This window comes from Serinus canaria, chromosome 5 (genome assembly GCF_022539315.1).
Source record: "Serinus canaria isolate serCan28SL12 chromosome 5, serCan2020, whole genome shotgun sequence".
Classification (NCBI taxonomy): domain Eukaryota; kingdom Metazoa; phylum Chordata; class Aves; order Passeriformes; family Fringillidae; genus Serinus; species Serinus canaria.
In genome coordinates, this window is record NC_066319.1 from 9,665,212 (window position 1) to 9,692,947 (window position 27,736).

At 41.9% G+C, this 27,736-nt stretch overlaps 1 protein-coding gene across 3 annotated transcripts; it reads left to right on the plus strand.

The window, feature by feature from the left end:
• Positions 1 to 1,868: 1,868 nt before the first annotated feature.
• On the plus strand, positions 1,869 to 26,871 carry BUB1B (BUB1 mitotic checkpoint serine/threonine kinase B). 3 transcript variants are annotated; one of them, XM_050974728.1, is made up of 24 exons: positions 1,869 to 2,021; positions 3,368 to 3,550; positions 3,897 to 3,956; positions 4,185 to 4,329; positions 5,086 to 5,282; positions 5,363 to 5,541; positions 5,656 to 5,849; positions 8,534 to 8,631; positions 10,445 to 10,671; positions 10,948 to 11,060; positions 11,573 to 11,670; positions 11,962 to 12,014; positions 12,810 to 12,894; positions 13,258 to 13,366; positions 13,868 to 14,154; positions 15,104 to 15,261; positions 17,243 to 17,389; positions 17,547 to 17,662; positions 17,935 to 18,096; positions 18,792 to 18,934; positions 22,042 to 22,213; positions 22,576 to 22,682; positions 24,889 to 25,021; positions 26,307 to 26,388. In XM_050974728.1, the coding sequence occupies exons 2-24, from the start codon at positions 3,408 to 3,410 to the stop codon at positions 26,313 to 26,315; spliced, it is 3,135 nt and encodes a 1,044-aa protein (XP_050830685.1). In that variant the 5' UTR covers positions 1,869 to 2,021; positions 3,368 to 3,407; the 3' UTR covers positions 26,316 to 26,388. The 3 variants fall into 3 exon arrangements, with proteins under 3 accessions (XP_050830685.1, XP_009095523.3, XP_050830684.1); XM_009097275.4 differs by lacking the exon at positions 24,889 to 25,021 and having other exon boundaries at positions 26,307 to 26,871; XM_050974727.1 differs by having other exon boundaries at positions 24,889 to 26,440.
• The last annotated feature ends 865 nt before the right edge of the window (positions 26,872 to 27,736 follow it).

A 27,736-nucleotide genomic window follows, 5' to 3' on the forward strand; every position in this document is an offset into this window, starting at 1 on the left:
TAACTGTTAGCTGCTTGGTGTGGGAGGGGGTTGTGTTCTGTTTATACTGGTACTTTTTATTTGCTTACTCAGAGTCCCTGATGAGGAAATAGTCTTCTTTTCTTCATCTTCAACCTAGAACTATTTAAGCTGCTTTATTCTGGAGAGCTGTATCTATGGCTTGCTGCTAGTTCTGTAGTAGAAACTGGTAGATTGAAATGATCAATAGACTTGACTCTTGCGAGGAATTTGTTGGAGATGGGCAGCTGCTCTAATAAATATGTGACTGACTGTAACTTCTTCTTAGTTGTTCAGCAGATCGTGCCCATCAGAAAAGTGCCCGTCAGCCTCTTGCTGTTCGTAATCCTGTGGATTGTCTGAGTGCCAAGGAAAGCGCAGCAGCAGCAGGAGCCTGTGTAAGGAAACACTTGAGCCCATGGGAGATTTCCTGCCCAGGAGGCACCAAGGCAGCCTTTGCTGCTGTCAGACTGAGTCAGCTTGGCTGGACTGGCATCACAGGTCAAGAAAGAAGGATTCTAAACTGCTGCCTGGCATGGCTGTAATTGAATGGGGTGGTGATGAGATTATCCTGGAAATATCATGTTGTGGCTGCGGCTGCCTTGTCCCAGGAAGTGTTCCAGGCCTGGTTGGATGGGGCTTGGAGCAACCTGCACTTGTGGCAGGTGTCCCTTGCCGTGGTGAGGGGGTGGAAGTGGATGGTGTTTAAGGTCCCTTCTGACCTGGAGCATTCTGGGATTCTGTGATAAGTAGAGTTCTTGGAGGCTGAATGTCCCATTCATGTTGGAAGGTGGTGGAAGAAAGGGAAGAAAAATGTTCAGCTTTTAACTAAAGAAAGATTTGTGATGAAATCTGCAGGCTTTCACTGTCTTTTCTGTTTTTTCCAGGATGAGCTGAATGGAATTGAGCGTTTGAGTGAGGATGCAATTGTGACAGGCTCCTACAAGAACAAGACCCTTTGTGCCAACCCAGAGGACACGTGTGACTTTAACAGGGCTGCCCACCTGGCCTCAACGCCCTTTCACGGGGTGGTAGCTCAGAGAGTCCCAGCTCCTGCTTTCTCTCAGAGTGAACTGAAGGAAGACAGTCCAGAATCCAAGAGTGCAGCTCTGAATCAGGAGACACCAGTGGGTGAAGAGGCATACACTGAAGCTCTCAGTGTAAAGAAACTGAGGTAATTAACAGTAAAGGACCTACAGCCCCTTCTCCTGCTTGCCTTTCTTGTTGTGGTTTTAGTGTTGCTAAGGAAGGAGTTTTTGGAAAAGACCCGAATATCGTGGAGAGAGCCATTTCTTTAGCTCATGGTCCCCTTTGCCTTGAGCAGATTGAAGAGGTGATGGGAAACCCACTTGGCTGTTTGCATTAGTACCGTGGGACTTAAATACAAGATTTTTTAACCAAATAACTTGCAGTGAAATTAATAATTGCTTTCTATCCTCATTATCAAATATGAAAAGCAGAATCACCAATTTCTTTTATACTTGTAGAGAGAAGGTGATTAATGGAACTAAGCATCTTATTAATACAGCCTTACACTTTTGGGAGTCACTTTTGGGAGTGTCAAACCATTTATTTTTCAGAGATATCCAAAAAGTGAGGTTTTCTGTGTTTCTAAAGCGGAACACATCTCCAGTTGCATGAGGTGAGTGCCCCAGAAAAAATGACAGTATGAATTTAAGACAGAGGAATAATGTGTAGAATCAGTGAGTGCCAGCGGTTAGCAGAGGGAAAGGGCGGGAACATACGGGAGCCGGAACAGGTGTATGCCTTTCAGATTTGATCAACTGCGAGGGCCGTATTTATAAAATTTATTTCCCGCCGGCGCCGCCGATGAGGCGGGAACTTCATTTCCCGTGGTGCCCCGAGGCGACGCAGGACGGCGTCAATCACGTGAGGTGGGGCGCGACCAATGAGGAGGTGGGAGAAGTTTGAATTCTGAGGCGGCGGCGCCGCCGTTACGGCATTAGCGTTGCTGCGGTGCTGTGTCGGTCCGGACGTACCGCGGTACTGGAGAGCTGTGTGCGGTACGTCCGGCTGGGAGGGGTTTGCGGGACTAGGGCGGCCTGCGGTGCATCGGGGTCCCTGAGGGATGAGGCCGTGTGGGGTGAGACGCGCGCGGCGGTTGAGGGTTGTGGTGTCCCTGAGGGACCCAGGCGGCCTTAGAGGCTGTGAAGGGAGCGGGACTGAGGATTGTTTGGTCCGTGAGGGGGGCGCGCGCCTGTGGGGCTGCGGTGGGCTGAGGACTTGTGGAGTCTGTGAGGGGCTGTGGGCCGTGAGGGGCCCTCGAGGATCTGGGGGGATGCTGTGGAGTCCGTGAGGAGCTGCAAGGTGCTCGGGGGCTCATGGTTGTAGGGTCCATAAGGGACTGAGGCGGCCTTCGGTGTTGTGAGGTGGTTGTGGAGCTGTGGGGTCCTTGAGAGGCGCTCGGGGATCCATGAGGGGCTGAGAGGGTTTGTGGGATCCCTGTGGCGTTGAGGAGCTGTGAGGTGAGTAGGCTGTGGCATTCCTGTGGGGCTGAGGGGCTCTAAGTACTGAGTTGCACGGGACTGACGGCTCCGGGATTCGTGAGGGGCGCGCAGCTGAGGGCTGTGGGGTGCGCGGGTCTGAGGGGCACAGAGAGGCCCGTGAGGGGCTGTGGGTGTCTCTGGGGGTCTGTGAGGAGCAGTGAGGTGTGTAGGGTGGAGGGGCGATGTCTGTGTGGAATCCCTGAGGGGCTTTAGGATATAAATTACTTGGCGCTCGCGGCTGTGGCGTTCTGAGGCGTATTTTTCTGCCCGGCACGGCGCTGGGGTGCCCGGACAGCGCGGGCTGCCCGGTCCCGGCGTGGGGCGATGCGTCCCAGAGAACCAACAGCCTCGCCTTCCGTCGGTGCCAGCAGGGAGTCCCCGCCGCTCTGCCCGCCGTCCCCCGGCAGGGGTCGAGGCTCGGCTGTGCCCCCCACCTGCTGGAACCGCTGGTCGAACTGGTGAAGGACCAGAGGGTCCCGACTAAGTCTGGCTGAGGCTCCCCCTGGCCGGAGCGCAGCCGTCGGCAGCCCCTGTGAGGAGGGTGGGGTCGGTCTCGGGGGTCATAACAGTCTACAGAAAGGGGCAATCACCGGGGATGGAGATGGTTTAATCTTAGTAGCTTTTTCTGCTAATGTTGCTTGCGTGCGGTTCTTCATTGTCAAGATGGGCGCTTTTTTTTATATATTTCTGGTAGGGGAGAATTAAACCCCCAAGTCCCTCCAAAAACCCCATAAAAGTTGGGTATCCAAGCGGTGTATTCGGGCTGCACAGGAATTCAGAGTGAATTGGCTTAGGAAGGCTGTCTCTATCAGGTTTCAACTCAGTACCCAGCCGTACAGGTGTCCATTTCTTTTAAAATGCAGGATTAAAGGAGAAGCCTTCAGGATTGGAGGAGAGGTGGTCATGTCCCAGGAGGACAGCCACGAGTGGGAGCTGAGCAAGGAGAATGTGCAGCCCCTCAGGCAGGGACGGGTGATGTCCAGCTTGCATGAGGCACTGTCTCAGCAGGACTCTTCCAGCCACACTGCTGTGCAGCTTAAAAAACAGTAAGTTATGTTATAACAGCTTCTTTCCTCTTATCTTCCTCCCTCCTCATTTTCTCTATATCTTTTTTAACTGTACGAAACTCATAGGCATTAAAAAAGGCATAAAAGGTGTTTAGTAATTGATGTCAGTGCTATTACCATGCTCTTGGATTTTAGAACTACTCAGTGCAGGTGTTGTATAGTACAGACTTTAACTTTTTCATTTTTCAATGGAGCTTTTAAACAGCAAACACTAGGGAGATTTGGCTATGCTTTTAAATTAATTATTAACTCTTAATTTGTAATATACAAGATCAACTTACAGTGATACAAAGGTATTTATTGGATGAATAATGTTATGTTTTAGGGAGTTTGAAGCAGAAATACGATTTTACTCTGGAGATGATCCTCTGGATGTCTGGGAGCGGTAAGTTTTTCTTTATTTCAGAAAAAAAAAGTTAAATGGCCACATATTCTTGTAAAAGCAAGGGAAAAACATTCTAATTTAATAAGGAACTCATTGAAAGCTAAGTTTTATAATTATTTTTAATTATTATATTGTGTTTCAATGTTATGCCTGTTTTTTTCTTAATCTCTTTGTATTTTACAGACACTTATTAAGAACTGACTTGCTGTGAACACATTCTGTCTCTAGGTACATCAGGTGGACTGAGCAGGCCTTCCCTGGGGGTGGCAAGGATGGCAACCTGGCAGCAGTTCTGGAAAGGGCAGTGCAAGCCCTCCACGGGCACCAGCAATACTACAAAGATCCTCGCTATCTTAATCTCTGGCTCAAGTTTGTGAGTGTTTTGGGAACACCTCTTGGGTGCTGCTTTTCCTTGGGATCTTTTCCTGTTGTCTGCACACAGCTAAGTTGATTCTGGTGACAAGAGTCAAACAGTGTTGTACAACAAGTGCACTATTGGATGTATTTTTCTGCAAATGTTACTCTTGAATTCTGCTTTGCGTTTCCAGACTGTTTTTTAGGGTTGTTCACTTTGGACAGCTACAAACCCTAGAAGTTTTTGTTTTGAAAAAGCTGCCTTGAATAAATAGAGTTCAAATATTTATTTAAGGAGAAAGAGAAGAGATTTAAAGATACAACATCTAAAATATATCTGTCCTACCAGATATTTTAGCTTTTAGCTGTCTTCTATCCCTATCCTTTTAAACTCTAAAGCAAGCTAAGTGTGTTCTGGTCCTGTCCTGTCTCTCCATTGCTGTAATTTTTGTTAAGTTCTTTACGAAACAGCTTTTCCCCAGCTTTAGCTTGCTGAGGAAATCTACTAGTTCCAAAAGTGGCAAGGAATGTGCTTTACTTCATCTGAAGCTAAAATAACTGTTCATTCTCAGGAATACTTATATGGTGCAATTCAATAATTGAATTACCGCAGATTCAAATAAGAAATGATAAAATTCTGTGTATTGGCCTTAGAACTGTTCCTGTCAGACTTGTATTGAAATCACTGGGGTCTTGCTGGAGGCATGGAAAAGCAGATTTGACTGGGACCCCCCTGCAGTGCTGTGTGATTACAGACTTCCCTGGGTCATTTCAGGGTGATTGCTGCAACGAGCCCTTGGATCTGTACAGTTACCTGCACAGCCAGGAGATCGGCACCACGCTGGCCCTGCTCTACATCACCTGGGCGGAGGCACTCGAGGCCAGGGGCAGCTTCAGGAAAGCAGATGTGATATTCCAGGAAGGACTCCAGCGCAAGGCTGAGCCTTTGGACAAACTCCAGGCTCACCACAAGTAAGGAAAGAGCTTAGGTGCTCACCTGGGTTCTCGGGATAGGGAAGGTTATGCTGACTTCTCCAATATTTTTTTTCTAGGCAGTTTCAGGCCCGTGTTTCTCGTCAGACACTACTGGCACTTGAGGAAAGTCCTGATGGAGACAATATAGGATTGTTGGAAATTGCAGAGCCTCAGAGAAGTTCACTGGCAGATCTCAAAGGCAGAGGGAAGAAGAAAGTGAAAGCCCCCATTAGTCGTGTGGGAGATGCAGTTAAAGGTACATTAAAGAGCTAAAAACCCTGTTATTGAAGGAGTTGAATGTCTTTATAATGAGATTTGCAATTGAATGTGATGGTTGAAGGTTAATTGACATAAATCTTCTTGCATATAGTCATGAACCCGAACAGAAGCTGCCAGCCTCAAGCTTCTCTACAGCTTCCAAATGCTCCAAGTTTTGCTGTATTTGATGAAAATTCTGTGTCTGGACCTGAGATTCCCACACTTACAGCACAGTCATGGCCAGCACCTCCAGTTCCCAGGGCCAAGGAGAATGAACTCAGTGCAGGACCATGGAACTCTGGAAGGGTAAGGAGGCTCAAAATGAACGGGGAAAAGAGAAGAAGGTGTGTGTAAGCTGATGACTTCTGGTTGCTGAAACAGAGGTTGTCTCTTTCTCCCTTGCCTGTGGTTTGTGTCTATTGTAAATACAGATTAAATGATAAAATTGTGAAATTGTTTGGCTTGGGAGCATTATAGATCATCTGGTTTCACCTTCCAGTAGTCCAGATTGCTCCAAGCCCATGTAACTTTGCCTTGGGCACTCCCAAGGATGGATCAGCCACAGCTCCTGCAGACAACCTTTGCCAGGGCCTCAGCATCCTCCCAGGGAAGAATTTCTTCCCAATATCTCATCCAAAGCCACCCTCCTTTGGCTTAAGGCCATTCCCCGTTGTCCTGTCACTGCACGGCCTTGTGAATGGTTGCTCTCCTAAAGACTCCCTGGCCATGTGTACTCTGCTCAAGATAAACAGGCTGATATTGCTTGAATAAGGTTGAAAAACTCTCTGTGGAGTTCTAAAACCAAGGCCAGGCTCTGACCCTTCCTGCAGGAAATTCTTGCTAAGCAGAAGAATTGGCAGAGGTGGCTTGCTGAAATGTTTGGAGGGCAGAAAAGGAATGTAAGAGGCAGAATACGAGGGAAGGGGAGAGAAGCCAGGCATGAGTTAAACCTGTAAGACAGAAGCGTAAGAGTTGAATTATTTTGGAAACCTGAAGGAAGAACTTGTTGGCTGTCTTGTGCAGAGAAGGCCTGTGCAGCATTCTGCAAGTCTTGTTTTGAAGTGCTTGTGAGGAAAACAGAAGAGAGCAGATCAAAAGAATTCAAGTGCAGTATCAATGGAATATTTATCCTGGCAATAGGATGACAGAGAGTAGCTTCCAGTGGCTTAAACTAAACATCAAAAGGAGCAGCTGTGCTACAGGTGTTGAGGCTGTTGTAGAGAAGTGATGGAAGATCTTATGTGAAGGGAATCAATCCCGTGAGCTCAGGTTTGTTTCGTAGGTGCTCAGATAAGCCCCAGTGTTGCCATGTTCTTTGTAGCTGAGAAAAGAGGAATAGAAAGTCACGAGGCTGATGCCTGGATGTGCTAGGGTGACTTTATGATGCTTGTGTCCCCCGTGGTCTGTTCTGTTGGTCACGTGGTGTGGAACACAAACCTTTCCAGACCATGTTAGAATGATAATGTAAAAGCAAAGCTTTCCTTGAAAGCCTTCAGGTCCAGAGTATGGCAAAAAGCCATTGCTCAGAATTCGGTCCTTAGAATAGATAGAATTGGGCTATTGGAATATCTGGCCAATGTTGTCCAATGAGAGAAGCAGTTGGTTAGGTAATCTCCTCCCTGGCATCTGCCCTCCTTCCCTACTCTTATGCCAGTGATTGCAAAATAAAACGTCCTTGGAGAAGTAGCAGGCAAGAGATAACACAATTTTAGGAATGTGTCAATAAGGGCCTGTTCGCTGTGGGAAAGAAAGGTGGGAAAGTACTGGAAGTGGCACTGAGGCATTTAACAGTCTACAGAACTCCAAATACATGAAGAATACATAAAAGCTAAAAACTTCAGGCATCGAGATAATGAAAGTATTTTCACTTTTTCATTATGGTCATTGTTATAAGTGAAGCTTGGTAAGAAAAACTCGAATGAGGGAGGGATGCAACCAGTCTGAAATTCTTGGCAACTTCAAGGACATGCTTTTCAGATAGAAAGCAGTTTGGTTAAATGACTGGCAAAGTTAACTAAATCATAGATTTAATATAGCTGAGAAGAATGAGGAAGAATTATTAATATAAAATTTATTTTGCCAATCTCTTTGTGCTTTTTAAAACATTCATTCTGGTCTCTGAGTGGTTCCATATTTATTTTAATGTCTGCCCTTAGAGTAGTCTCTGCTCCCCTCTTAATGAACTTTCTTAGAGGTAATTAAATAAAATATCCTGTTTCTGGCAGAAGAGTCAGGGATGTTTAATTCCACTCCATTGAAGGGCAGTGCAAGAATAACCTTTGATGAATTCTCTGGCATATTAAAACCTGCGCATGGAAGAAGGGGTTTCTCTTATTGCTAAAGATGCCTCAAAAGTAGTTTGGGAAATGATGGAAAAAAGGAGTGAGTTTTTGAAGTATTCTCACCATGTAACTTATTTTGTGCTGAAGAGTCTCAGGGAATTGAAATAGGCAGATGAGAGTAGTGTGTTGTCAGGCCAAATTCCACCTCTTCTCTTTACTAATGGAGCTTGGAAGCTGTTAAAGGATTTTTGTGGGGCTGCAATGGCCTTTGATGGGAAAACTGAGAAAAAAACAAACTCCAACTGTGGAGGCTGATTGTGGACAGGAGAATGAATATTATCATAGAATTGGGACAGTCTTGGCTGTAAAATGAGAACTGTGGCATCTGTGGAAAATAAGGAATACCCAGGCTGACTAGGATAATGTGTATAGATATATATTCCTCAATATGTATAGACATTCCCTCAGAATAAGAGGCACTGGGCCTGGTGAGGACATGCAGGAGGAGCCTTTTAGGTGCCAGGGTTCAGCTGGTGGGCTGTGACTGTGTCAGAAGGGAATTCATTGGAGAAGTCTCCATCAAGTTTAATCATCTATAACAGAAAACATCCAGATGAGAGAGATGAAGAAAAGGGAGATGCAGAATGTAGAGGGATGTGGAGACTGAAATGCACCCCTGTGTTGTTAATGTTGCCTTTCCTTCCCCAGCGTCGTCCTCGAAGCACTGTGAGCTCTGGCTTGGAAGTGCCCCACCCAGTGCCCAGCTTCACCCCCTATGTGGACGAGTCAGCTCAGCCACAAATGATGTGAGTCTTGAGTTTGAGGTGGGGGGGTTGCATTTGGAATTCTCAAAGCCACTTCCTAAAATTGGGACTTGTTTTGCCAAGTACTTAAGCCTCTCGAGCTGGAAGAATTTAAAAATCGGTCGGCCTGGAAGCAATTAGTGCTGCAGCTTGAAGACAGAGGCTTCAGCAGGGGTTGCATAAGGACGTGGGGAGTGTTCATTGCTGCTCATGATGTGGGAGCCTATATCATATTAATATATGCTAATGAGTTTAATAGCTTAGCTCAGTGTGTTTACACAAAACCACAAGCTAACTGTCTTGGGGTGCTGTTTGCTGTGAAAGAGCCCCAAATGGAAGCAGATTTGTGGGTGATTTTTTTCCTGTCTTGGGAACTCTGTGCTCAGCATATCTGGAGTTTTATACTGAAAGGAGCTATCAGAGTTGCCATGCCAACAGTGTTGCTTAGGTCGTGGAGGAGTGAGTGTGCTGCTTGTACAGTGCTCCCTGAAATGCTGATAAATCCCAGGAGATGGGGTGGTTTAATTAGAGCAGAGGAAAACACATTCTTTTCAAGGTTGCTCTGCCTTTCTGTGGCTAATGATGGCCAGGGAATAGACAGGCTCCTTCTGAGAGAGGAGTGGAAGAGACTGTTTGGTGTTACAGACAGTTCCCAGAGGTCTGAATTGCATGGAACCCAAGAATGCTGAGAGTCGGTGAACGGCAGGGATTGCATGTGGACTGCAGAATGGCTCTGGCCGTGGCTGTGCCATGGTTCAGTTGACAAATATGTAAAATCTGCATTCCTGTTTAAACTGTAAGATTCTTTCTTTCTCCTGGAAGTTAGTGATGGCACATCAGAGGGTAAATATGTTGGCATGCCCTTTTCTCTGGGATGAAGATTTGTTACTTACCAAGGCAGTGGCTTTTCATAGCAGGGGGAGGGAAGGAGTGGTATAGAACAGAGCATGAGGCTAAGTTAGCTGTAAGGGACTTAGGCTGAGATTTGGCATGTTGGTTTAGATTATGTAGTGGAAATCTTACAAGTAGATTTTTGGGTTTTTTTTCTGTCTTTTAATCCATTTCCTTATGATACCATTGTTACCTGCCAAATGTGGAAGAGTTATGATGAAACTGTGTAAATGTTATGCAAATCATGCCATCAGCTGTCATCCAGGGTTTTTGGCAGAAGGATCCTTTTGGGATCTTGGTACTCCAAGATCCCCACAATCCTCCAATAAAGCTTTAATCTCCCAAGTATTAGGAGCATCTGTTTTCTCTATGATCACTCCCAGATTTGAGTTTATCCAGTTGAAGTCAGCTGGATTCCTGGTGTTTGTAAAGCCATACCAGCACTGCTTCTTCTCTCCTGGAATTAGAATGTGTGTTTCATCTGGCCCAAGAATGTCCGTTTTTAAGTCCCTTTTCTCCTGTGTTCCTTGTCTCCCAGATAATCATTCTGCAAACCAGAGTTTAGAGAGTTGTCATGCCTGTGGTCACACAGCTCAATGGAACTAAATTGAACAGATCCTGCTACAGGATGCAGGGCAGTTCAGACATCACAAGAATTTTATTTGTTTTTGACTGTACCTTATAAACACATTAGGTTGGATTTGTCTTGTTTTGTTTGTTGTTGTTTGTTTTGTTTTAGTTATCACACAATTCTGAGTAGTTTGGTGTTACTCATTCCAATTTTCTCATGTGTTTTTTCTAAGTACAGAAGAGAATGTCTTTACTCCAAACTAGGTTCTGAAATTAGTCCTGTTGTCTCCCATGCCTGCTTTTCTGTGCTACAGTGAAGTTCACAAAGCCAAAGTAATAAATTCCTACTTTTCAGGACTCCCTGCAAAATTGAGCCCAGCATAAACCGTGTTTTAAGTACTCGCAAACCTGAGGAGCGGGAGGACCCACTGCAGCGAGTGCAGCATCAGCAGCAGGATGCTGAGGCAAAGAAAGAGATGGTGATGTACTGCAAAGAGAAAGTTTATGCTGGAGTGGATGAATTCTCTTTTGAAGAGATCCGAGCTGAAATCTACAGGAAGAAAGCGAGAAAGAAAGATGAAGGTATGTTCCAAAGTGGGTTAGAGGAAGTAAGGCATTCCAGATGGGATCATAAAATTGTATTTGCATCTGTCTGCTATTGCAGCTGCATCTCTATTTCTACAGAACTAGTTGTTTACCTGCTGTGTGGTGCAGAGACAGTAACACATTCAACAGCTTTATGTGGAAGCTGTGGGACAGGGAAAGACCACCAGAAGTTTTGGCCCCTTGACAATTTAGGCTGCAGCCACCAATTTTATGTGAAATAGGCACTGGGCCTTAGAGGTGTTTTTTCCTCAGATGAAATACAAGCCATAGAACAAAAGAAAGAAGAAATACAAAGGAAAATTGAGGAGCTGGAAAAGAAATTAAAGAAGAAAGAAGATAACAAGCAGCAACAACCACATGAACAGGTATTGTCCTTATTTAACTGCAAATAGCTGCAATTTTAAATAAAAGTACCCAAGAAAGCCAAAAGGGACATTTTCTGATGTTATTCTAACACATTTTAAATTTCTTTTGAAAGGATTCTTCACTAGTAAAGTATATTCTCTATCTCTTCCTTCTCTGTTTCCAAACAATGTCTTCACAGTACGTTTTTTAAATAATGAAACAGAGTTGTGACTTTGTAAGCTACCTAACTGCTTACATATGTCCTGGATAGTTGCAGGGCAAATAAAATCTCCTATGAAAGTATAAATATGGTTGAAAAGAGTAAATGATGTCTTTTAACTTCACTGTGCAATAAAAGTGGACTTTACTTTCTTCATGCAGGTAAGCTAAGTACAAATAAAACTGGCTAAAGGCAACCTTTTTCTATCAGGGTTTTAATGGCTACGTAGGATTATCTTCATGATTTTGGAACCTTTTTGCCTGGCTTGCGATTCTACCACTGTAGAACCGAAATGTGGCTTTGTTTCCACAGGCAGCAGAGGTAATGGCAGCTTCCACACCTTTGGGAATGCAAGGATTTACTTTTTCCAATGCCAAAGAATATGGGGAGAAACAGCCTCAGTCACAAAGGTAATAGAGGGGTTTTTGAGCTAGCAGGGAGAACACTTGTGAGACTATGTAGGAACGATTAGTAACACGGATCACTAGCAGCCTGTTTTCTCAGGTAGAATGGAATATAGCCTTGGCATCAGCCTGTAACCAGAATCTGTGCTCTTTCTCCATCTGTTTGATTATTTGTCTGAGGGATCTTAACTTCTTGCAAGAAGCATTTGTCATCTTGGCTTGCCTTTTTTACAGAGCTTACTTAGGTTTTCTGAAGGTCTGTAGACTACAAACTTGTTTATTTTATCTTTTTCACAGTGAATTCCAGGTCTATGAAGATACTCAGCTACATAAACCGTCTTGTTCTGAGGGTAAGTAGGCAAGTTTTTTACCAATAATGAGAAGGTCTGGTTAAAGGGAAGTGTTCCATGAATACCAAGAAGGCAGCAAAGTAAAACCCAAAGCTTAGGTGGATTAGAAGAATGACAGTGTGTGTGCTAGTAGTGCCTTGTACTTTATTAAGCAAATCATGGAGCATCTGAGAACTGTCAATATTTGAAAGGACTTTCAAAAAGAGCATTTTTCTTTCAGTAGCTGGAAAGTTTTCTTCCATCTTTTATGTTTGCAGTCTTACTAACATTGCAGAAGAGTTCAATGCTATCCTGAGATTGATAACTACTTTAAGTCCTTTTTCCTCAGAGGTTTTGCTGGGGGAATACATCCCAAAATTGTATATTGTTGATTTTGGTAAGTTTTATTGAGAAGGTCAAATCCTGAAGAAGTTTACTTCTGATCGGAGTTGACTTTTGTTGTTGTTGACAGTGATTATCCAGACTCCTGATGTATCCCCAGACAGCCAGAGTGGAAATAGATTTTCAAACTCTAAGGAGAAAGAGAGAAATGAGACAGTCTTGCAGTAAAAAGTACAAATTCTGAAGCATAGTTTAAACACAGCAAGTTAGCCCACATAATATGGTGGTAAATGGGTGGTTCATTAATGTGGCAAAAGCAAACCTTTTTAAATGGGTTTCTTTATACGCCAGCTCTGTAACTTCCTGTCAGGAGCAGTACTTTTAGAACTGTGTATTAACTATTTTAAGTAATGTTGGATATGCTATTTTGGAAGACCTGTGGATATGATAGAGCTTCTTGTTTTTTCTTTACAGATGTAGGTCTGCTTCCCCCACCAGCTGCTGATCCATTTTTCTCTATATTTGATGAATCCTCTACTTTGACAAATCAGAATACAAGGTAGAATTATTCAAGACCTGGATTTCAGAGGGAAGGAAAATGGGAGCATCAAACCCTTGCTGTAGCAAACTGAAATAACTGTTTCTTGTAGGGGTGTGTGAGGGGATATGTTGTGTTCTGTTTATACTGGTACTTTTTATTTGCTTACTCAGAGTCCCTGATGAGGAAATAGTCTTCTGTTCTTCATCTTCAACCTAGAACTATTTAAGCTGCTTTATTCTGGAGAGCTGTATCTATGGCTTGCTGCTAGTTCTGTAGTAGAAACTGGTAGATTGAAATGATCAATAGACTTGACTCTTGAGAGGAATTTGTTGGAGATGAGCAGCTGCTCTAATAAATATGTAACTGACTGTAACTTCTTAGTTGTTCAGCAGATCGTGCCCATCAGAAAAGTGCCTGTCAGCCTCTTGCTGTTCGTAATCCTGTGGATTGTCTGAGTGCCAAGGAAAGCGCAGCAGCAGCAGGAGCCTGTGTAAGGAAACACTTGAGCCCATGGGAGATTTCCTGCCCAGGAGGCACCAAGGCAGCCTTTGCTGCTGTCAGACTGAGTCAGCTTGGCTGGACTGGCATCACAGGTCAAGAAAGAAGGATTCTAAACTGCTGCCTGGCATGGCTGTAATTGAATGGGGTGGTGATGAGATTATCCTGGAAATATCATGTTGTGGCTGCGGCTGCCTTGTCCCAGGAAGTGTTCCAGGCCTGGTTGGATGGGGCTTGGAGCAACCTGCACTTGTGGCAGGTGTCCCTTGCCGTGGTGAGGGGGTGGAAGTGGATGGTGTTTAAGGTCCAAGGTCCCTTCTGACCTGGAGCATTCTGGGATTCTGTGATAAGTAGAGTTCTTGGAGGCTGAATGTCCCATTCATGTTGGAAGGTGGTGGAGTGGAAGAAAGGGAAGAAAAATGTTCAGCTTTTAACTAAAGAAAGATTTGTGATGAAATCTGCAGGCTTTCACTGTCTTTTCTGTTTTTTCCAGGATGAGCTGAATGGAATTGAGCGTTTGAGTGAGGATGCAATTGTGACAGGCTCCTACAAGAACAAGACCCTTTGTGCCAACCCAGAGGACACGTGTGACTTTAACAGGGCTGCCCACCTGGCCTCAACGCCCTTTCACGGTGTGGTAGCTCAGAGAGTCCCAGCTCCTGCTTTCTCTCAGAGTGAACTGAAGGAAGACAGTCCAGAATCCAAGAGTGCAGCTCTGAATCAGGAGACACCAGTGGGTGAAGAGGCATACACTGAAGCTCTCAGTGTAAAGAAACTGAGGTAATTAACAGTAATTTAAAAGGGACCTACAGCCCCTTCTTTTAATTAACAGTAAATTAAAAAGGGACCTACAGCCCCTTCTCCTGCTTGCCTTTTTTGTTGTGGTTTTAGTGTTGCTAAGGAAGGAATTTTTGGAAAAGACCCGAATATCGTGGAGAGAGCCATTTCTTTAGCTCAGGGTCCCCTTTGCCTTGAGCAGTTTGAAGAGGTAATAGCAAACCCACTTGGCCTTTTGCATTAGTGCTGTGGGACTTAAATACAAGGTTTTTTAACCAAATTACTTGCATTGAAATTAATAAATGCTTTCTATCTTCATTATCAAGCATGAAGAGCAGAATCATCAGTTCCTTTTATACTATTGGCTCCTATACTTATTTTGACTATATAAAATGATTTTAGTGTTTGTAGTTTAGTTCTTCTACACAGTAAAAATGCTGTGGAGAAGAAAAAGCTTTTTATCATTGTGAAGAAAAGTCATCTGTTGTATGGGAGTTTCTTAATCTAGAGCTGAGTTGATTTGCTAGCTCTTAGGATGTAAACATGTATACCATGGTGAACGTGTTTTTTACTTGGGAGGTTCCTTGAAAACCTTGCTGATTATAATTAGGAAGAAATATTTCCCACCCAAACCTTCACTGCTTTGAAAGCACTGAAATTTTGTAGCAAAGGTAGTGATAAATATTCAGGATGTCTTCGGTTGTAGCAGTTAAATTTGGTGGAGGAGAAGATTAATAAAATCATCTCTAGACTAAGATTTCTGAGTATAATCAGTCATCAAAACTGAAATGAAGTTCTGACATGAATTCTGGCTTTCTGCTAGGGATGGGAAGGAATTTCTTCATGTTAATTAAATCTGGGTGTGCACAGTATCCTCTCCTAGTCCCCGGGTTGATGTTATCTACAACTCGTGTCTTTGGTTCGCCTGAGTACTTGATGGCTTTATTTACAGCCCGATCATGGAAGCAAGCCTGGAAGACACTCACTCGTCAGGTGCTTCGGTCTCAGGAGGTTCTCTGTCCTCTGTTACACAAACATCTGCTATTAAATACCTGCAGATCAGTGAGAAATTGGAGCTGGCTCAGAGCTTGCCTGCTGAAGGGGTTACTGGTTAGTACTAAACTGAATTTCACTCACAATAAATAACTTGCACTTGTCACTAAATGTGGGGATTTTTCTGTCCTTCCCACTCTGCTTTGTCTGTTTCCCATTACTATGACTGGTGACTGAACTTGTCTCCCTTGTCTAAAGCAGCAGTGATGTGCAGTACAGGATTCTTGTCAGCATCCAAAGCATGTCAGTATTAGGGTGACAGAGAAGTTACTTAAAGCAGGCAGTCTGTAGCAGTAATGAGGTCAAATTCTAAAATTAAAAATTTGGCCTGGATGGCAGTAATAACTACTAAGGTAGCTTTGTTTTGGTTTGTCTTTCTTTTTTCTCTGTCATCATATTGTGTGTCTCCTGATGTGCTGATAAGCTACTACTTTGAAATGAATGAATAGGAATTAGGAGTCTAGTGCAGGTTGCATAATTTTGGTTTAAATCTGCATTTTAACTATGCTGTAAACTGTTGTGCTGCTTCACAGTATCCTTCTTATTCCTATTGATGGAAAGCAGTACTGATACTTAAATAGTCAATTTCTTTGCTTATTTTTCTTCTAGTTGAAGGCATTGTTTCTTCTGTTCTAAATATTTAGAGTTAGAACAGAAATGGTCACAAAAAGCCTTCAAAATCTGGCCTGTGGAATTAGATTTGTGTTGGATGGTGGTGTTCAGGGTGTTTAACCTTCTTTAACTCCTTTGGTTTTGGTTTATGATGCTTTATTGTGTATTTGAAATTTCAGTGTATATGCCCTGGAGAGTTATGTTCTCATGTGCCTGCAGACTATTTTATGATGAAGCATGCTTGGGACTTGGAAGGAAAATACAATTAGAAGTCATATTACTAAAATACCTGGGATATTTTGGATGGATCTTTGTCTTGTTTTTATCATATGTACTAAACTTTAGAGCAAGATGAAAAATCTCTTCAGAAAAAAAGAAAGCATTTGTTCAGATGTTTTAATGGTCGCTTCTTAAACTTTGGATCTTTCCAGTTCCTTTGTGCCTTGATTTCTTCACATCTCCCTTGAACTGCAGCTCTCACCCTGGATATAGTAATTTTTAATACCCTGTAAAGAATAAAAGTTACTTCAGATGTCTGTCAGTTTATTCCCGCAAAATATGCCAGTAAATTTCCTAGGTTTGTGATGGCAAAGGCTTGGAAGGCATTGTAGCCTCCAGCCTACACTATTTCCTGGCTCTTTCACAGAATTGCTTCCTGAGCAGTAGTTACTGCCATGCTTTAGAAACAAGTATGGGCATAACAGTAGATAGTCTGGTTCTTACATGTATACTGTGAAAGTTTAAAATGTTCTCCCTCATTACAGCCACGGCATTTGGGAGAAGGCAGTAGAGGCTATCAAGTTCTTGTGTTTTATCTCAAATGATCAAGCAGAGTAAACATTGAGGCTATCTTGGTTTTTACAGATCAACTCATCTATTGATGACTTTATGTTCTGTTAAAAAGGAAAATAAGTCCAGTCCTACAGGTGTCTTCCAGGAGATAAAAGCCATTAAATTCTTAGCATTCCTGGGAACAGCAGAGTTGGAGTCCAATTTTGTTATCCTTTCCTTACATAAAACCTCTGCTGTAATCAAAGGACTAAATTTCCTTAAACCCCAAACTAATCACTTGCTATCGGCATAGATTTAAAAAATGAGTGGTGATTTGCAGGATGAGTTTGAATTCTGCTGTGGCTGAAATAATTCAGAGCTTTGTCTCTTTCAAAAGATATGTCTTGCATGATGCTGCAATAGAATCCTTGAGACGTCACGATAAAAGTCTGTAAGGCAGTTTTAAAGACAAGGGTCACATTGAGTTCCCAGAACTATTGAAAAGAGATGAGTTGACTTGCTAAGAGATGAATAGTAAATCAGAATGTGGATCAAAAGTTTCCAGTATCCAGCTTACTTTTACTGACAGATACAACCAAACTGCAGAGAGTTAACACAATTTCAGCTCATCTCTACATGTTGTTTGTTTTCTTAGATGATGATGTGGCTCAGTTCCTGTGGAGCCCTGAAAAGCGTAAAAAGCTTTTAGATTCTTTGATGTCATCACTGGCTGCTTCTCCAGATTTTCATTTGGAGGCTGGAGCTCTGCCTCACATGGAGGTTGAGAAAGACATTGAGCTGGGTAGGTGTGTCAGACCCTCTGCAGTGCAGAGTTTGTCTTCTAATGGGTTTGAATTATGGCTCATATCCACCCTCGTAGTTTTATGTGCCGCAGGTGGGGAATGACTTGGGAAGAGCTATTTACTGTGACAGTTTATTAATGCAAACTTTCAACACAGGAAATGAGACTTACTGCATCAAAATGGAATATTGGAACGATGAAGAATACAAGGTGTTTTTTGCCGTTCCAACTGGATGCATTTTCCAGTGGGATGCAAAGGGATTTGCAATAAAGGTAAAACACATGATGGTTATTGTACAAGAAGTGTGAACTGGTAAAATCTAATCCATTAATATAAACTCTTAATTTCTGAATTCCATGCAAGAAGTTTGCTACTTTGAGTCCTCTTCCTAATTGAAGATATAGATTAAAAGTTTCTGAGTGTGAAAAATGTCTTCCTTGATCAAGTGGGAGGGGGGAAAAAAAAGAGGATGAGAAGAATATGAAAATGAGCAATTTTCACTTTATTCCAAAAATAAATGCTCTTCTTATGTACCTTCTTGTAGGTGTATTCTCAGCCTGTGCCTTGGGATTTTTATATCACCCTTGAGTTACAGAAGCGTTTGAATTCTGACTTTGACCAGAGCTTCAGTGAGAATTGCAGCTGTTACCTGTACCAGGATGGCTGTGCCATTGTGCACAAGAATACAAATTGCTTCACACTAAGGGTCAGTACAGACAAACCAAGGACAGTTGGAAGATCCAAACTCCTGCTTGGGTGCCAGTAGTGAGTTTGGAGTGGTGTTATGCTCCTTGCTGAAGAGCTTCTCCTTTCTAATCCTGCAATACAGATGCTCTGGGCTTTATCTGTGTACAAATCAGGGCTGTCTGTTAATGCCTCAGATGGGTCTAGTTTCTCATTCATAGATCATGTGCTTCTCCGAGACAATCTTGAACTAATTTTTCACATTTTCTGTCTTTGTGACTCATAAAGGACTGGAGCCAAAACCCACATGTTATTCCACACTGAGATTTGCATCTAAAGCTGTTGTTTAATTTGACCTCTTTCAATGCATTCCAGTCAGCTACAGCAAGGTCATAGCAATTAATGTCTTGCTGAATGATTCACATTTTAAGTCTTCTAAGTGCATTTTGAATTGTTGCATACAAATAGGATGAAATTCAGTAGTGATTTCAGTCTTCAGGTCAATTTCTTCCTCCTGGTCTTTAGTCCAGTTTTGAATAATAATGTTTCCTAGTTTACAGTTCTTGTAATTCTGTCTGGGCAAAATCTGATTATACTGAATTTATGGTGGGACTGTTACCTCTGTACAAATGAATAATGGAACAAAAAGTGAGCAATAAATATTTCACCTAATCTAAGGTAGAAGGGTACAGAGACAGATATTTATTCTCTTTTCAGGATATTCTCCGTGACCGTAAGTTCATCACAAAGGAAATCATCTTCTTGGTTGTTCATGATCTTCTGCACGTGGTAGAGAAGCTGCACAAAGCTGAGATTGTCCATGGAGATCTGAGGCCAGAGGTGTTGTTTCTGGGAGACAGGTTTGTCTCTGCCTGTCAGTATGGGAGGGTACAAAACAGTCATTTCAGCTATAGCTCCCCTGCTGCTGTAACTTCTACCCTTGAGCTGGTGTACTGAAGTACTGAGGCCTGAACAGCAGTCCCTGAGCCAAAGCTGATCTCTAGATGACCTTCCAATCAAATGTTACCTTTATATCTATTCATTAACAAAGACTCATTAGCAATATGATCTGTGTATCCACTCGTTGTCAAAACATGTATTCACTTTCTTGTATTTAGAAACCAGATAAGGCCACACCTGGGTTTTCGGGGTATAGGAGAAAAGGCAACTCTCCGGGTTGCTCCTTAAGCCCTGGCCAGGGTTTGGGAGGAACACAGGAGGAGGCTGACCCCAGATGTTCCTGCAGTGGAAGTGGTGTCAGTTTGTTTATTACTCCCTGGTCAAGCTGGGCCCTGTCCCAGCATGGTTGGAAGCCTCTTTGCCTGTGGATGGACTCACCCGAAGGAATTCCCAGTTCTGGAAGCGCATCTCCAGTTCTTGGCTGTGACAGGGTCCCTCAGCTGCTGTGTGGCTCTGGAGGGTGGTAAAGTCTTAGGGTGTAACTGGTGCTGTATTTTAATTGCTGTAGGCAATCCTTGGCAGCAATGATGAGGTGCATTGCTGAATTTGTCCTTGTGTAATTCTTTATGGTCTTGCATTATAGAAAATTACACTATTCCTTAAGTTCGTTTCTGTGCCTCTTGTGCTGAACCTGCCCACTGGCAAAATGGGCCTAATTCTGCAGTCCAGGTTTTTTAGGCTTCAGTGTATTCTGATAAGAGTGAAAACACGTTATTTAGAAATAAGCCTTCCTGTAGAAATAGTATACATTGATGTTGTAAAACTTATGCTCAACAAAATGGTTTTGCTATTACCTGTGTATTTAAGTTTCTGCTTTACCAAGGTATTAGACCGCTAATGCAAGTCACAATATAGTTTGTAACTTGCACTTGCCTTTACATATTTGAAACCCCAGAGATTAGAAGACAGAAGACAGGTGGGACTGGAATATCCAGATACTCTAAAGTGTTCAGCTTCCTCTGCAGTCCAGCTTGTACCTTAATGCATAGACCTAATTTTCTTCTTTTGCTCTTTCCCATGTTATGTTAACAAAGTCACGTATCCCTTGGAATGTGATCTGTGAACTCAGTGTGGTGATGTCTGGAAATAAAGCGCAAACTTTTCCAGACCATGTTAGAATGATAATATAAAAGCAAACCTTTACTTGAAGGTTGTGTGCCTTCAGGTACATAATATGGCAAAAAGCAGTGCCCCAAATTAGATCCTTGCAATTGATAAGATCAGGCAATTAGAATATCTGGTCAGTACATAACCAACTGCTTCTCTAATTGGACAATAATCTCCTCCCTGGGTTCTGCCCTCCTCTCTTACCTTTATTATGCCAGTGATTACGTGGTACAAAATAAAAGTGTCCTTGGAGAACTTACAGGCAAGACAACAAAATTTTAGGAATGTGTCAATAAATGCTGGTTCATTGTGGGAAGGAAAGCTGGAAAAGTACTAGAAGTTACACTGAGGCATTTAACAGTCTACAGAACTACAAATACATGAAAAATACATAAAAGTTAAAAACTTCAGGCATCAGTGGGAAGCCAGTAACCAGAATGTCTAATGAATCAGATATAATTCCATTACATAAAGTCCCTGGGGCTGTTCTTAGTTATCATTGATATGTTAAAAATAGCTATTAAATTTAAATTTTCTCTGAGCCTACAGTCATCTAACATACATACTCCCAACATATTTTGCTTATAATTTATTTGTGATTATTTTATTAATAATTTATTTACATAATTATTTATAAATTACATACCTGTACTATGCAAGTTCTAATATTTTCTTCACATCCTGCAATGGGTTGTCTTGCACATCCCTTAGGGTGCTGCGTCCTGTTTTGGAAGTCACTGATCTAAGAGTGGCTTGATGGACTTGGATACCTCCTGCTATATTTCCCAAATACAAAACAACTGCCAAAAAGTTAGGATAATGGTTTGGGGGTTTTTCAGATAGCAAAAGGACAAGTGCATAGTACAACTTAGAAAATAAGCTCAGAGCACACAAGTATGTAAGAAGAGTAGTAGTGAGAGCTGTGATATGTGTATATTGTTGGCTTGGCAGTTGTCAATAGAGATACTCCTCCCTGCCCTTCTGGTTTGTCCTTCCTCACCTGTAGACTAGGAGAAGTTTGTAGAAGTATTATCAAGCTTAATTATTTTTTGTATCAAGGATTCTGAGATTTAGATGGAGAGGGAGAAATGTAAAACATTACACTGATTCCAAATTGATTCTTGCCTTTTTTCTTTTATCTATTCTCTATATTCTTTACGTATGTATATATTTGTAGCTCTGTAGCCTATTATTGCATTTATAGCTAGCATGTAACCTACTCTATTAGACAGAAAGACAAAATAAATTCCCCAGTGGTTCCAAGCCCCAGGGTCCAAGGTTAGGCTCTCTGAGAGCCAAGGCTGAAAAACAGCTCTTGAAGACACATTCATAAACGAAGTTTAGTTCCCATCTGAGGGGGGGGGGGTTGTTCAGAAATGGGTAGAACAGGGGAAATTACCTCATCACCTATGTCTCTAATTGAGGATTCTTGTCTGTTATGCTAATTTGCTAAACATATAAAAATTGTATCTGCTTTATGTGTGCATCTACAGCGCTTTTCATTTGCTGTGTTGTGCACCATAAGGATCCTTATAAAGATAACCCCTTTTTATCACCTGTGTCTGGCTCATAATTTCAGGACCAGTGAAAAGGCATCACATTGTTACCACAGTCCACAGACTTTGTTTCAGATAACTGTGACAAATACAAAAATAGCATCATCCTCAACTCTTTATTGTTTCCTGTTGCTTACTGTGGAGACAGCACTATCATCCCTAAGCTCCCTGCTGTGAGCTCTTGCCATCCAGGCCAGCCCTAGAAGCAGTAGTTCTGACAGCAGCCGTCAGAGGGGAGTATTGACATGGCTAAGACTCACCTTCACCATGCCGTTAAATTTAATTCTAAAAGAAAGGAAAAGTTTGTTGGATCGTCTTCTGCCTAATGTGCTTCTTCTGCTCAGGATCTGCGATGCGTTTTCTAATGAGGAGGTGCCAAATGCTCTGAAGGTGGTGGATTTCTCTCACAGTATGGATTTAAGGGTACTGCCTCGAGTCAGCTTGCCCTATAACTTTCCCACAGCTCAGACCCCTCATGGACAACAGCTTCTGGCAGAAAGTTCTCTTCCTTATCAGGTGAGTCTGTATTTAGTAGGACATCTTAATTTCTGTGTTTCCTTTCCAAAACCCATTTTCTTAAGTTAAAATTTACAAGTGCTGTGGAAAGCTGTGACCAATGAATACTGAATAAAGAGAATTTTGCATCTGACGGACTCTTTGGCATTAAGTGAAAGGATTAGCAGTGCTGTTCAGTGATTGTAGCTGCTGTATTTATTTAGAAACCTACACTGAAAATAGAATTTTACCTTTTGAAGTTTTCTTGCTTAACAGGTCTCTGGAAGATTTTGGTATAAAGATGCTTCCAGCTTAAATGTGTGAAAGCAGTAAGAGCAGGAACTGATAGACATTGAATTTTGTGATGTTTGTTGTGATTACAGGTAGACTTGGTTGGCATTGCAGATATAGTCCATTTGCTGTTGTTTGGGGATCATATCCAGGTCTATCAGGAGAATTCCATCTGGAAAACCAGCCAAAACTTATCAAAGTAAGTCCTTTTGCAGAGGGGGCTGCTGGTAAAGGAGAGACCTCTAACTTCATTTTCTTTATAGTGATACTATCTTCAGAGCTTGGAGTTTACAGCAACCTGGGGCTGTTTTTGCCAAAAAGTGTTATTTTTGTGGGGCCTGAAATTATGAAGTTGTTGGACTTGTTCACTGGTAGCTTCAGTGCTGTGTAGGAGACAATTTTAAGTTGAATATGAATAATCTGGTTGAGATGATTTTGCTTTTTCCATTTTTTTATCCTTTCAGATGAGACTGACTTAGTCAGCACCTTACAGATCAAGCTTGGAGAAAGTTTGTAAGTGGGTGGGTGGTGAGGGGGCAAAGATCACATGAGCATGTTGCCTCAGAAATGGATTCGTTTGGCTTTCTGCGTTTTTTTTTTTTTCATTCTAAGACACTGATGGCAGGGTGTAACAGCTGTAGAAACAGTACACTTCTGCAGCAAAGAAAATAATTTAAAACTGTCATCTAAGATGCAAGTGTGCAAACAGCTGCTTTTTGGAAGCTGCTGTTTGTCTCAGGTATTAAATTCTACTGCTCTCTTTTAGCTGCATGTTTTGACTGTAAGTCTGCTCTGCCTTCCTGTGCCCTTTGTTTGTTCTTAAACTGAACAGTTGTTTATTTTGTTAGGCACATACTGCAGATTTTCTTGCCTTGGCATTTCATAAGGATTTTCCAGAACTCTGCACTCATGACAGCAGTTGCTGGACAGGTATCTGGTTCAGGATCATGGATCACTCCTAGGACCATTGCTTTAAGGAAACCCACTACCAGCTTGGGAATTGTCCAGTTCCCTAGCAACCTGCACTGCTTACATCTCCCAGTTTGTTGTATTCAGCCTTTTTTAAAAATCCAATCTTCTTAAGCTGTGTACAGAGGAAAAAAATGCCTTTTTTTTTTTTAACTGGCTATATATCTGTTTTTCTACTATGTTATCCTTTAATTCTGCAAGAAATTAAATTGAGCTACTGCAGATGAAGCCACATAAGGCCTGAGTTGAGAAGGCTGGGACATGGTGTCAGGGACCTGATCAGGATGTGGGTATGGGAAAAGAGCAGTAACTGTCTGGGTAACTGGAGCAGGAGGAATAGTAAGTCTGAGTTGGGAAGGATAGGGCTGTCTGTCCGTCAGTGGAGTTTGGAGGGGAGGAGTTTATTGGAAAGGAGTTGTAGTCAAAGCTGGGGATGCTGGCTTGAAAAAATTAGGATTTTGGGCTGAGTTAGGAATTGGAAGGAGTCTTGAGGAGTGAGACCTGTGCAGGGCTACAGGTGACAGAGCAGGAAGAAGATAAAGTCTGGGCACAAGTTCTGTGGAGCTGGAAGCAGGCTGTAATGGCTTCTCACTCCCCTGCACACATCAGTTCATACTTTGGGAGTTCAGAGTACAAATAAGGAATTTCTTTTCCACCCTCTCTTCTGCTTTGCTTCTAAAAGTGTTATAGACTTATCATTCATTATATATACTTACATTTCAATATCAGTTATTCTAATAAATGTCTGTATAAGTGCTTTAGTTACACATTATACTGAAGTCTTGTATCCACAGTGTAAATGAGGTATTTCATTATGTGGGAACAAGGAATTTGCACTGAATCCATTTCCATTCACACAAGGATCTTTTAATCTGTCTAGTTCTTACTGATTGATGAAACTTGCTCTAGTCAGTTTGAAGCTTTCAAGTAATCTGTGACAAGCAATTTCACTGCTGAAGGGAGCCTTCATCCATCAGAAGATGCTCCAGAATTGAGTATTCCCTGGAAGAAGAGTCAGCTGATGGAGATCAATTTTGCTCTTCCTCCTGTGCATACAGCCACACCTGCTGGTGACACTGTAACACCCCTGAAGACACAGGAATTCTTCTTGTTGCTTTTAGTAATTCTGCTTTTGTAAAGATGACATTGCTTCTGTCTTTTGTGTTCAAAGTTCTCAAAGTGATTTGGAAAGTGTTTTTTTTATTTCTTTGAGGTTCATTTGAGTTTGTTTGGGGGGTTGTTTTGGTTTGTTGTTTTTTTTTTTCCCAAGGATTTTATTGAAAGAATAACTTTGCTCAAAAAAGGTTCTGAGAATTCAGGTATTGACAGCTAGAAATAAGGCTTCTTACTAGAAGGCATACTGGTATTAAATACAACAACCATGACCCTCTTATCTTATGAAAGCTTTTTTTTTTTTTTTTTTTTTTTTTAAGCAGGACTTCATTATTTTTATTAAACAAATGTAGATATAGCAGAATGGCTGCAAGAGCTACTGATTTTACTACCAGTTCAGCAAAATACCAAAGCAGTGGGGAATTGCATGATGGAACACAGCATTTTTCTTCCAAGGTCAATGGCTTTCAATAAAAGAGAACCCACTTAACAGGTGACAGAACAAATGGAAACCACTGAAACATTGTGGTAGAGATTTAGGAGAAGGTAGAATGTAAATTGTGATCAAGTTGTCTTTTTCATTTCCAAGTATAATGCTGACAGCCTGTTTTTCAGGGAAGGGTTTTTACCATTATTAAAGAATGGATATGGTGATTTTTTTCTGTTTTCACTACTATTTTAGGAAACTTCCTCTGTGCAGGTTTATGTGAGGCAGAATATAGAAGCTGCATTTGAATTTTTAGGACTATTTTTGTCACTCAGAACTCCTGACACCTCCTTAGCAACACTTTATCTCCTCTGCTACACCTCTTGCTCATCTAATCCCACTAAGAAAATGGACTCAAGTCTTGCATTTTTTTTTCTTGGTTAGGTTCTGCATTGACTTAATTATTTTAGCAAATATAAGAGTTACCAGTGAAATAGTACAAATGGTACAGACTGGATTCATTTTGAGACTGGATGCTGCTGTTTTGTGAGTCACTTAGATACAGCAGAGGCAGATAATTTGTTTCAAAGTCCCTGTAACTCCTAGCTCGAGGGAGAAAAGTGCTTCAGTAGTCAGGAGCAGTGCAAGACTGAAGAACAAAGAGTTTGCTCTAATATCGGTTTTCTGAGACTTAAATGAGTCACTTAACCTTTTTATTCGTTTTGTGTGGGTACATCTGGGAGAGAGGGGATTTATTACTATTAATTGTCTCCAAAGTATTATCTGTACAGAACTCTGGCAGATGGAAGGCAGGGTAAAAAGGAAGCAAAACTGGCTCTAAACCCCCTTTTTCTTATTTTTTTTTTCTTGCAGCTTTCCTTTAGTATTGCCCTGTTAACTTAGCTTGCGAGTGGGTAAATAAGATTTACCTCTGCCCTTTATTCATGAAAAGAGTGTTTTCCAAGTTGTTTGGTTCAAAAATGTTCTTGATAATTCCCGTAAACTAAAACTGCCTTGGCTTAGTGTGAATGATGGTAGTTGTCAGGTATGCTAGTAGAGGTGTATAAATAGTTGGTTTACACTGTGAAGTTATTATCCAGAAACCTATTGGAGAAAGAGAATGTGGTCCATACATATAAAATGAGCAACACATTCCTAGTTTTCCTTTATATTTTCTCAGGTGAGTGAAATTATTTTTTCAGGCGTGGTTCTCCCAGAATGTTTGGTGCTGAATATAAATGGAGACTTTGATAGACACACTGTATATGTGTGTGTGTGTGTATTGTTCACTGAACGCTGCTCTGTTTGTTTTAGGACCCCTGACAGTGATTTCTGGAGTAAACTTTTTGAGAGAATTCTGAATGCAGATGGTAAGTCCACAGTACCTCTGCTGAGGGAGTTGAGAGAGGAAATCAGTGAAATGTTTGACAGCTCTTTCAAAGAACGACTTTTGTTGACCTTAGCTGCTGTGGGAGAAACTTTCCTCCTGGTGAACTTCCAGTGACTTCATAGAAAACAAAACACATTTTGTATTCTAGAGAAGAATTTGTTTTTGCTTTCTTATGTTTTCAAATGTAAACATGAGAGTGATTGGAGCAATTTCTGCAATACTTCACATGGGACTTGCTCAAGAATGTTTCTATTGCATGAGTGCATGGAAAACCTTCTGAGCCTCTACCTGAACCTGTTTGTGTCGGAGCAGTTTGCGAGAGAAAATTGTTTGTCTTAACTGCCACCTCCCCTTCTTGTACAGCTCCTTAAAAATTCAACACCTAACTTGCACCACGCTCTTTGAAATGTCTTTGTCCTGCATTCAGTTGGTCTTTTAATTGGTGTTTAATCAATAAAGTTGTGTTTTGGTAGCGAGTGTCATATTTAACATTGCTATCAAATGGTTTCAAAATACTTCATTTAGAATCCATGCAGGAGTGTTGCTGCATGACTGGGAATATATTGTGGCCGCTGGATTGAAAAGCCCCTCATTTGGTGGCAGCTTTCATAACCACATGGGATTTCCTGGACACATGAATACAGCTTGAATGATTCTACTTGGAATGTCTTCTTGTAGAAAGTTGTCATAAGAAGAAGTAGATGAAGTCACAAGTGCAAAAGCTGCACACATAAACCATTTTTCTTCCTAAGGCAAGAGTTTTGTTTACTTTTGCAAGGGCTGGAGTTCCTGACTGGATTTGAGCATCTCTGAAATCTCAATTTGCCCTAAGTGATATGTTGGCAGGCTTTTGTGGGAGGTTTTGTGGATAGTTATATGTGTTAACCTTTTATGCACTGCATTACTGAAACCAGTACAAAGGCTTCATTTTATTCAAGACAACAGAATTTACCAGATGCAAACCCAGGATAGTACTTGAAGTTCAGGGAAAGTAAAGTCTTATTTCTCAGACTTGGGATTTACTTCCTTGCAGCTTTTCCCACACAGGAAAGTGAGAATAGAAAACTGCATCATTAGCAATTTCGTCTCTCTAAGAAGGCAGAGGGACTGTGTTTTTTCATTTCATTGAATTCTCTAGCCATGGTTCTATTTGGTTCTCCCCCTTAGTTTTATCTCCAAATTTTGGGGTAGAACTCAGTTTTGTCTTTTCCATATTGCTTCAAACCACATTCTTTTCTGCTTTTTTCCTGCATATTCCATCACTGTTCCTCTAACTTTGGCCTGTCTTCTTTTTGCTGTCATGGATTCCTAATGCCTTTTTTACACTTTCTCTGAGAGGGTTATATATTCTTCT